General features: G+C 39.2%; 1 protein-coding gene across 1 annotated transcript in view; it reads right to left on the bottom strand.

Moving 5' to 3' along the window:
• The window catches only part of LOC111868678 (prolactin regulatory element-binding protein), a 36300-nt gene that overhangs the window by 10303 nt on the left and 13829 nt on the right, over positions 1-12168 (bottom strand). The window contains exons 4-5 of the mRNA XM_023859553.2: positions 5951-6128; positions 2783-2901 (exon numbers count right to left, since the gene is read on the bottom strand). Coding sequence (XP_023715321.1) covers positions 2783-2901; positions 5951-6128 — 297 coding nt within the window. The remainder of the gene's footprint in view (positions 1-2782; positions 2902-5950; positions 6129-12168) is intronic.

Raw genomic sequence — 12168 nt, forward strand, 5'->3', positions numbered from 1 at the left:
AAAAAAAAGAGCCAAAGAAAAGATACACAATATTGGAGCGGTGAATGTGGGGCAGCGTTGGGTTAGACGAATGCTTCAAGGCCTACATTACACTGCTCAAATTCTAAACCAACTGCTTCCATTGCCGAGATACCGGGCGCTCATATTATAAGGTAAGGTTATAAAAACCATCTTTTAAGATCATTTTAGTGAAAGTTTCATGCTTCAAGGCGTACCATTCACTGCTCAAATACTAAACAACCTGCTTCCATTGCCGAGATACAGGCCGCTCATATTATAATGTAAGGTTATAAAACCACCTTTTAAGATCATTTTAGTGAAAGTTTCATGTTCCTATCTCATATAATTTAAGAACAATGATGAATAAATTATTTTCGAGCAAAATTTAAATGGCCGGCTGAATATATTACCGCCGGAGAGACGGCAGCGGAATTTAAATGACCGCGCGAAAGGGTTAAGAACCTCTTCAAAAATGGTTATTTGAAAAGACCAAGAAACAAATGGGATGATAATTAAGAATGTGGTTGAAGAATGTGGCTCAAGTTTGCATTCAGCAGTAATGTTTGGCCTTAGGGGTGTTAAAATTCTCAAAATAGGCACACTATACTTCAAATATTCAAGCAACTGATGCATTTCATCACACACACACACAAATTTGTTATTAAAAAAAGAAACTTAGATTTTTTTGATATTCCACCACATTAAATTTTGAGCGTCTACTTGAAATGGCTCGTCCATTACCACACATCAGAAGAATTTCTGTAATATTTGTTTAAAGTATTTACCATGTAGGATAGCAATTGTACTGTCCAATATGGCAATTTACAAGTATGACTGACAAATTTAGTACTGATAGCATAAACCAACAGTATTAAATTTGTTAAATCCACTCAGCTGAAGAATAAAGACAGGCATATTGAAGTCATCATGTGATGCATACTGTTGTTTGTGAACACACTTAACAAACGACAACTACATGCCTAGAGAGAAAATATTTGGCTCTAAGGGAAGGAAAGGAAAACAAGAAAGGGGAAAAATTACAAAAGGAAAAACTATGCTGTTTATACTCCTCATCTAATATCATCAGCATGATAAAAATTAATAATTAGGGCAGAATGTATTAAAATAGAAACTAGAAACAATAGTAATATTGGTTAGAAAACCTCAGGAGAAGGTAGTATTTGGTGAAACTTCCATGTAGCTTTAACACTTTGCGGACCGGCGATTTAAATATTTAAAACACCCTGGGGACTGGCATTTTTATACCTACTACCCTCACTTGTGCACTGTTCACTTTAAAAATTAATATAAAATCTCCGAATTAATTTTATGAACTATAATTTTTGGAGAACACTTACCAATGCTCCTAGAAGTGCTTGAAAGTGTCATATTCCTGGAAACATTCCCCTTTATGAAGTGGCATTATACACTTTCAAATGTAGACAGTCATAGTCTTTTTTTGTGAACTGTGCAAACAGGGCATTGCCTAGAGGGATGCTTCCCCTTGGAATGTTCACTCTTCACAATTTTCACAAGGGTATGACTCTGCATATCACCCGAGAGTGGCCCAGGGGTGTCCACATGAGGCCTGCGTGGGGTGGGAGTTCATGGGCTAGGTCGCACTAAGTCTGTCTGACTCTGGTTCTGCCGCCACCATCTCGTCTGTAGCCCAAGCCTTTGCCACATTCATCAGAAATGCTTGGTATTTCAATTTAGAATCAGGGTTTAGATTTTTGTAAACCAAAAATGAATTGAAAATGGCACAAATTATAAGCCACAAGGCAACTTTCACTTTTATTATCTGTGGCCACAATTCTTTGTTGACCCCTGTCACTTCCACTGTCTGAGTCACTAATCACTACTACTCCACAAGGCACATCAGATAGCTCCATAAACAACTCCGAGAGATCCGCTTGCCTTCAACCACTTTTGTCCTTGAAACATATTCCCCTCTACTAACTTCCTGCCTAGTACATAAAGAGCTGGAAGGGGCAAAGTTTATTTTCTTTTGGAGTAGGGACCCTAGCCAGCCAGGTCAAGTTGCTGAATACCTAGCATACATTCCGAAGATTTATTACGCAGTATTCATTGCAGTTGCATGGCGCCAAGCAAGATATAGTGTGTTTCAACATAACGTGTCCTAAAGTCATAATAATATGCCACCGGTCTGCAACGTTTAAAAGCGAAAAACCTTTTGCAGGGTGCGCGGTCTGCAAAGTGTTAAGTTGTGAAATGGATTTAAATGGCTCCGGTTAGGAGCATACAGCAGATTTCTGTGGATATTCTGATGAACCTTGTGGATGCATAAGAGCACAGAATGCCCTGACCACTTGAGAATAATTACCTACCTACCACTCAGCACTACAGCCCTGGGTTAGCATTGACCTCCTCTACAACCAGTCTCCACAACCAGTGTATGCTGCCATAGAAATGGACCCATGCATGATGACCCCGAGTCTGGTTGTTAGGTTTCTGAACAAAAATTCTTTTTACATGATGGTTGGCCAATGCCCAACCTGTAGGACCAGGGTATCTCTCTTAGCCTGGACTCTACCCCTTGACCTTTCTGGCATGGGTACCTACTGGTAATTAATCTACCACCAGCATAGCTCTCCAGGTCACAGGGTCAAACAAGCCCCACCACTACAATAAGTTGGAGATGCCTTTGGGGGGAAAATGAATAATTATCTGCAGCTAAACAAATGCCCTCTACCAGAGTTAGTAAAGATTAGATAACATATTTTGGAGGTGGGAATGAGAATCAACGCAACAGTAGCATTACCTGCATCGTTTATAGAGGTACTTGGAGCCTTCAGGAACTGTCCATTTCAATTCTTGCTCCTTCTTTCCAGATTCAGCATCCCAGACTATTGCTAGGCCATCTTTTGATATACTTATCACCTGCAAAGAGGCATTCAAGAATGAACTCAAGTTCACCAGTTTCTCATCTCTGTTTTAGTGTAGAGCAGAAGTTCTAGAACTGTGCTTCCTGAACATCTTGGGAACATAAAGTGTAATGGAAAATTTTTTGAACATGCACACACGCATGTACATATATAATGCATCATTTAAAATGCAACTCAAACAAAAACTGTGTTCTATGGGAGTGTTCCGTAACAAGGTGAAAGGTGTGATGTGAACTTTTACCTATTGTAAGAAATTAATTGTCGAATTTCATTCATTTTATTGTATCCCAGTTACTGTGTTTCATATGCTTGTATTTTATTCTCAGCCATTGCACTGATTAAATAAGATGATGCTTGTTTATTCTTTATTGCATGCTGTGATTTTTTATGTACAGTAATGTTGTATTCTAACATTATTCTATTCTATTCTAAACGTAAATTATTTACTCACAGTTGTTGTTATATCATAGTTTTCATTATTGATTTATTTTTATTTTTCTTGCATCTATGCAGCTTTTTTGATATGCTTGCCTCATGATCTGTGTACGTGCTTTTCCCTAAAACTGCAGGGATTAGCATGGGTTTTCCTGTCTCTTATAACGCTGTTTCGGTATTTGCCCTTGTTTATTAGAAGTTAGAGCTTCTTCAACTTTATGACTTTCTTCCTGTAACGATGCACCAACCGATTGTTGGACTTCATTTAAAATTATAAATATTTAAAAAATAAGTCGGTATAGTGTCACTTCTTTCGTCTGAAGAGTAGAAATCCTGCGTTTTACAATTGTTTCAGTTCTATCACAGCTGTGCTCTGAAGTAGTTCGCAAATTTTGGTTGCTAGTTAGAGAATTACAGATGGGTCGTTTGAGATGTCCCTGACTGTATGGCCACTTGCTGACGGCAATAAAGTGGTGATGGACACAATTAAAGAACATTTAGAAATGCTGCAGCAGAAATTCAATAAGTATTTTGGAGAGAGTGTACAAGATTTCGACTGGGTTCATGATCCATTTGTTGTGAATTCAGAACATCTTCCAATTAATATACAAGAGGAACTCGTAGATTTAAAAGCAGACAGAACATTGAAACTAAAACTTCTCGAAGTGCCTTTGGATAGGTTTTGGTTGGCAATAAGGAATGGATACCCGGCTATCTCCGAGATGGCAGTTAATGTGTTATTGCCATTTTCAACTACATATTTGAGTGAACTGGGCTTCTTGACGTTAACTGAAATTAAAACATCAAAGAGGGAGCGGCTCAAATCCATCGATGAAGAAATGAGACTTACGTTGTCAACGATTCCACCACGGATTAGTCGCCTGTGTGCAGCTATGCAGGCACAAGTGTCACATTGAAGGTATGAGTAGAATTACTGTATTTACTTTAATAGTATTAGAAGTGTATTTTCTACACTCTACAGTGAATTAAAGTTCATTAATTGTTAATAAATGCAAGAGTCGATTTCTGTTTAATGATAATAAAATAACAATATAATAATATAAGTTGATCACGTTATGTATTTATATTGTCTGATATCATGCGTTTTTGAGGGGAATAACATTTTGGTGTGCTGTGTTGAGTCATGGATACTTCATGGTGTGCCACGAGTAGAAAAAGGTTGCGGAATGCTGTTCTATGGTATAGAAATGAAATCAGAAGCTGTTCCCCCATGTACGTGAATACGCGCATTATTTTATATACCTATTATATAGATGTCACACCTGTGACAGGTAAAAACAGGTAAAAACATGTCACATGTTCCGAATCAAGCAGTCGTTTCCATAGTAACGCTAGAACAGTTGCATAGGATAAGAGGTTCTGTTGCGTATCAACGGATGAAACCGGAAAGTATACTTCCCTGGAAACGCAATAACAGTGGGCCGTTGCATAGGAATTGCCGAAACAACAAACGCGTTTTCCCGGAGATGAGAGGATAAGAGGTTCCGTTCCATAACAACGGATGAAACCAAACACTTCTACAAGATGTTCTGTCGTCCATTGAATACCAACAGATCGTTGCCTAGGAATAACCGCAGCAGCGAGCACAGAACGCGTGAAATCGAACCCTGGGCGAAAGTGCCTTCTATTGCGTCCGAAACCAGGTTATAACAGTCCAGCTCCGAAGAGTTTTTTGGTGATACTGGACGTGATAATAATTATACTCGCTGGTGTAAAAGTGAGCGTTCAATAACGTATTTGCTGAATCCGAGACGTACATGGAAGTTATTTGTCGCACTGAATAGGAGACACGTGACCACAACAACGTTACATAGGTAACATGCGACATATTCTTATTATTAAAGTACACGTAAATAATGCAACAATTTAAAAGACATCAAGAATATGTCACTCACTAAAAATGTATTTTAAGACTTTATGATGTTAAAATCATGTGTGACATATGTCACACCTGTGACAGATTGGTTGGTTGTTAAAATATTAATTGTACTCAATATTAATGAACTGTAATGTGTTATACGTCGTTCATTTCATGAGTATAGTTTATTTTTCATTGTTTTTCATTTCGTTTTCTTAACTGTTCTCCTTATTTTTCAGTGCAATTGGCGGTGGGAGTGAGCTGTGTCGAGTGATCTGCGTTTGAATTGAAATATTTCATTAGTATTTTTTATTTTTTGTTTCTTTGTTTTCCAGTTCGTCTTCTTTCCTTTTTTAATGTTTTGCAATTTTATATGTTTTTGTTATAACTTTCTTTCTTCTTCTTCAGTGCAATCGATCTGCTTTAGTTCATCCAAACAATGCCTTGCAGAAGATCAAACTTAGGTCATCATACTTGTGGAGCGGAAGCAATTCACTCGATCTGCCACAGCAACACGTGGCTGGGTACAGCTAGTAATATTAATAAAGGAGAGGACCCAGTATCAAGTCTCAAGGGACTCCATGTTGTACTCTTTATCAATTTGAAGCAGCGTGATCATGTGTATGAGACTCTCCTGCAATTCTGTGTATCCTGTCTACTTATGATTCAAACCATTATCGTGAAGACCCCAAGAAATAACTCATAGATGGAAGAATGAATAATGCCATACCAGCTTCTCATTGGGACTGATGTCCACATCATCAATCTCTTTACTGTGTGCAGGAATATCAATCATCTTCCTTAGTGACGGAAATTGCCAGAGACGAACATGCCCATCAGTGCCACCTGTGGCCATCAGCCTTCCTGAGTGACCAATTCGCACCACTCGCTGCAAAGGCTCATCCTCACTGAAACAGATAATTGGGTTGTACTCTTCCATATCTGTCTAGCTTTCAAGAGGCTGCCAAATGCATATGACATTTATGTCCATGGTTTGGTCGCACTTGACCTTCCAAGTGGGTAAGATGTCTCGAGATTTCATGTGCTGGTTTTCATCATAAGAAGTATGATTTCTGCACATATCAATCCTCATTTTCAACTACAGTGTTGTGGATATAACAAAAGATATCAAGTCAAACATATATGCTGTGTTTATTAGATCCTATAATTAGTTTTATGTGTAAAAAAAAAGTGCTACATGCTTAAAAACTGTCCTGTGTTCTACCTTCTGCTAACAAATATTATGGCAGGTCCTAACATATGAGTCATGGAGATGTACTAGGTGAACTACTGCAAGAGAATGAAGTGACATTTGTGAGCATGAATATAGTAGTGACAATGACATAAATGTGAAAAGTTCTTTGAGTAGTCAATAGAGTGTATATTTAATGAAGAATATGCCAGTGACAACAGTTACATGCAGCATGGCACATGGACAAACTTAGGTCCTGAGTGATCACATTTTCAATTTACTGGCAAGCACGTTTCTTTAAAATGTTCCCTTAATAGACCCCATTAACCCAACAGTATATTTGTAGTTGTTTGTTACACCTGAAAGTGCAGAACCAAAAGTCAGAGAAACAAACTGTAAGCCAAAGAATTTCTATAAAACACAACTAATCTAAAAGTAAGATCTAGGGTCCATCTCTGGAATGAGACAAACAGAAATGAAATAATGAAGTTACTAGCATGCCTTTTGTTAACAATGACCTCACCAGAAATCTGATGACAAAAGTTAATTTTCCAGGAGGAAAATCTTGGAAACACCCATATTTTTGGAGTTTTATACTGAAATGAGGTTTCACCTTCTACTTGAATTTTGTAATTTTGTTGAAAATGATGGTTATGATGAGGTCACGTGTGATTCCAAAAGATTATACACACTGAAACCCATGCTAGAACATGATGCCAAATTTGGGACTATACATACCCTTAATTAATTGCTGAAAAAGAAGAGCAAGATCACTCTGGCAAAAAAACCCATTCTCCGGAAAACAAACTAAAACTCAACCAACTCAGCAACAAACTAAAACTACAACTACACGACTTAAGGACTACATCTTTCGAAAAATATACCGCAAACCTCTCCAGACAAGAAAACTCTATCTGGAAACCCATACGGAACAAAAGACGACCAACACCAGTTACCTCACCAATATATAAGTGCACTACTCCTCCAAGCAAATGGGCAAGAAGCGATCACGAAAAAGCTGAATCGTTTGCAAAACACTTACAAGAAGTATTCACCTCCCAGGACAACCTACCGCTGTAGGAAGTAGACTCAATGCTCAACGAAACGGTGCAAAGACCAAAACAACCAAAGCCTTTCACGCTAAAGGAGATCCACAAAGCAATAAACACACTTTAAAGGAGAAAAAAAAAAAAAAAAACCCCCCAAGACTAGACCTCATCACTGCCGAAATTATAAAGCTGCCAAAAAAAGGACTTAAATTCCTTTACCTACTAAATGCCATTCTCCAATTAAACTACCGGCCCCTCCCACTCAAAACAACCCAAATCACAATGATATTAAAACCTGGGAAAAACCCAACCAACATCTCCTCATACTGACCAATAAGCCTCTTACCAATAATAGCAAAACTACTTCTCAACAGAGTCAACCAAGACTCAAATCCAATAAGCTGGACTCCAGACCATCAGTTCGGATTCCGTAGAGCGCACTCAACCACTCAACAAAGCCATCGTATCGCCAATACCATATGTCAAGCACTGAACAAAAATCAATACTGTACTGCAGTATTCCTATACATAGCCCAGGCTTTCGACAAAGTCTGGCATCCAGGCTTACTCTTCAAAATAAAAACACTTCTCCCATCACACTACTTCCCAATATTACGCTCATACTTAAGTGACAGAACTTTCGTAGTTAAAGTAAACAATGAACCATCAAGAAGACTACCAATCCTCTCAGGTGTACCACAAGGAAGCCTGCTCAGTCCCTTCCTCTACACGCTTTACACCCACGGCCTCCCCACATCCCATAAAACAATCATACGGACATTTGGCGACAACATGGACATCTTCACCACACACGATAACCTCATCACAGCAGCAACTAACTTACAGAACCACCTCATATTCATAGAAAATGGCTAAAAAAATGGAAAATCAAAGTCAATGAAACAAAATCCATTCAAACAACGTTCACACTCCGAAAAGGCAAATGTCCCCCGATTCAAATAAACCACACTACCAGCCAACAAAAAGATCGAGCAAAGTATCTCGGACTTACCTTTGATAGCAAGCTCAACTGGAAACAACTCATCCTCACAAAAAGAAAACAAATGGACCAAAAAATAAAAGACCTATACTGGCTCATAGGAAAAAAATCACACCTATCCACTGACAAGCTGCTAATATACAAAGCAGTCATTAAAACCAATATGGACATACGGAATCCAACTACGGGGATGCGCCAGCAAATCAAATATAGATCTCATCCAACGAACTCAATAAAAAATTCTTTGTCTCATCGTAAATGCACCATGGTACGTGTCTAACCACACCATTCACACCGACCTCAAAACTCCATACGTCACATAAGTCATCAAAGAACACACCGGCAACCACTTCAACAAATAAGCTAACCACCCGAACCCACTGCTCCAGCCACTTTTACAGCACCACCACAGAAGAACTGGATGAAAGTGGCCAGAAGACGTAAAAATCTGAGGGACGCGTCGATGGAAGTGATCCACTCAAGCCCCTGAAGTGTAAAATCCTTAACTAATTGTACACAAGACAGCAAACTGACTAAAAGATTGTAGTATCTGATTGTAAATAAAGGAGATTACAAAATATATATATATATACCCCTGAATGTGATGTGCTAGTATGTGAGTCCCTGATGATGTGGAAGGGATCCTCATCATGGAAGGTAAAGTAAGTAAAAGGCAAGCTATCCCTGTACCAGGCCGTGAAGCCCCATAGGGTTGTGAGATGTTGAGGTTCCCACATTATTTAGACAATCGGCTCAAAGATGGTGGTAAGGTTGTCAGCCTTACATGCTGGCTGCGCTTTACTCCCCAGAAAAATTATTTAATTAATTCCTGGTATGCATTTCTGTTAGGGGCTGAGTGAACCCCATGGCCATAGGGCAGCTGGAAGGTTTAGGTCAACTGAAGAAAATCCAGTGACCTCATCAGGACTTGAACCTGCGACCTTCTGGCTTGTAGCATAGCCCCTCAACCAACTACACTACCGCATGCGCCCCATCATGGAAGGCACACACACACACACACACACAAAAAAACTTCGTGGCCTGTAGTCTGCAAGCGAACTATATTGACCGAGTGACCACCACTTGTCAGCGAAGTTGGTGCCAACTTTTGCAGATAGAGAGTGTGTGGTCAGTGCAACGGATTCCCACAGCCGTTAAGCTTGGTTTTCTAGATCAGACATCTCCTCAAAATGTGCGAAATCTGGCATCAAATCGTTTCAATTGTGTGAAGCCAAATCTGGTTATGTATGCAATTTTATTATTTACAGTGGTCAGGAAACCATTTTTGAGATTTCCTAAAAATGAGCCACATGACTCAAAAGTAGCTTTAAAACTAACGGATCTCCTTCTGAATAAAAAATAACATGTAATCATTAGTTTTCAAGCTCTGATCTGTTTTATAAGCTGTGCAGTAAACAGGCTGCTGCTATGGGAGCCTTGTATCAGAACAGGAAGGGTGTCCTTGCTGAAATAAAGAAGGAAGAACTGATGAAGGGAGAACATGTGTCAGTTTACAGACAGACTAATGATAATGAAGTGGAGAGACAAAAAAGATGTTTTTCTTATAAGTACCACACATGATGACAAACTGGTTCCAGCCGGGGATCAATGGAAAGATGAACAAGTCCAATGCAGTCACTGATTATAACTCCAGCATGGAAGGCGTGAACATATATGATGCTTACTTGACGAGCTATTGTAGTATAAGAAAAAGACTAAGTATCACATAACAGAAGACCAGGCTTTCAGGCAAACTGTCAAAAAATGCCCCACTGACAAGGCTGAATAAACCTCACTACCTCTCCTATATTGCTGCACCAGCTTCAAAGCAGAATCCATGTGTTGTGTGCTACCAAATGTGTTGATGTTCTGAAACAAGGTAAAACTCCAAAGGATGTATAGTGGCCTTGTGTGCTACACTGTTTCCAGCATTGCCACATGGTGGTCAACTACTACAGGGGTGAAAGGGAAGCGAGGGTGAACAAATGTTAACAAGAGCCTGAGGGCACAACTTTTTGTGATTACATGGTGTACTAAGAGCTGGTACTGAAAACTGAACCATAAAGTTATTTTTTATATGTGTCACTGGGGCTGCAACAGTTGCATATTTATTAGAGTGCTGATTTCATAGTTTTTACAAGATCATGCTTTTGCAGTTAATCTTTTGAAGACCAAATAGCTCTTGTTGCTTAGTTTGTTCATCTGTAGCAGCTCTGAACTTGAGAAGGAAGTACAAACTGAGTTCACACATGTCTATAAAACCACCTGTTATTCAGTATCAGTATACTGCAGATGTGCAGTATAAAATGTTTCCGCTCCTACACACAACAGTTCTGCAGTATAAAATCTTTCCTGTTTGTAACACTTGGGCGTGTTAGCAGAAACCCCATGCCATAAAAGTGTGCTGGCCATAAGCCTATATATTTCTATCTTCACAAGTTTCTCAGCTTATTCAGGGTATTTGGCGGAAGTTGATACAAAGGAAAATTGCCTGCCCCCTACTTTCTTTGAAAAACCCAAACAAGCGTCTTCCATTTACCGGATCTGACGATTCTGAACAGTTTCATCCTGCTATCATCCTGTGGTGCGAAACTGTCACACAGGGACTTTCGTCTTACCCTTATGCGCAACATGCTGGAACATGCTGTAATGTGTCGCTCCCAACCACAATGCCCATTAGGTCGACCTCCTGCTCTGTCAACCATAATATTTCGTCTAGAGGAGGCCAATCGACATCACTGGCCGACCAATTGTGCCATGAGAATGAAATGCCGTCTTTGTTCTGCACGTGGAAAGAGGAAACGTGTTCAGACGAAGTGTGAGAAATGTGATGTGGGACTGTGCATTCTCGGGTGCTTCAAACAGTACCACACGAAAGCAAAATTTAGTTAGACGACACAGGGGAGTAGCCTGTACAACCATGAAACAAATAACAACAACAAAAAAGGCATTGTACATTGCATTTACTGCCAAAGAAGTAACGGGATGCTTTTAAGCCATTTAGAAAAGAACCGGGATGCCATCCCGCCGCATCCCACCCCACCTCAAGCCCTGATTACAGAGGTGTGTTTGAAAATTCGGTTGCATACCCTATTGTACTGGCTGTGTTCCTTCCTTGTGGCCTGCACAATATTTGGGTGACTTGAATTATTCTGATATATACTGCAATGATAATAATATAGGAGCTACACTTTATTACTAACATCAGACAGGACACAGAACTGTGTGCTATTTCTTAACCTTTATCGGACGAACGTCATCATATAATGTCGTTAAAAGTTAGGGCAGCTGAGCGAACGACATCATATGATGTCGTGGATTCCACGCGTATAAGGTTTTTTTAAAATTAAATTAAAAATATAAATTGTTGTTCTATTTATATGATTTTTGGTCACCACCTTTATAAGGAGACAGCCTTCCTTCCTGCATAATCTAATGTAATCTAGCAACGTCATATGACATTAAAAGTAAGGCCAAATGGCCAAACGACATCATATGATGTCGTGCCTTCCACGCGTGTAAAGATTTTTTTAAAATTAAATTTAAAATATAAATTGTTGTTCTATTTACATGATTTTTGGTCACAACCTTTATAAGGTGACAGCCTTCCCTTCTGCGTGATCTAATGTAATCTACCGTCGTATGGCTGAACGACCTCATATGATTTCGCGCATTGCACGCGTGTAAAGATTTTTTTTAAATTAAAT

The sequence above is a fragment of the Cryptotermes secundus genome, unplaced genomic scaffold (assembly GCF_002891405.2).
Source record: "Cryptotermes secundus unplaced genomic scaffold, Csec_1.0 scaffold857, whole genome shotgun sequence".
Lineage (NCBI taxonomy): Eukaryota > Metazoa > Arthropoda > Insecta > Blattodea > Kalotermitidae > Cryptotermes > Cryptotermes secundus.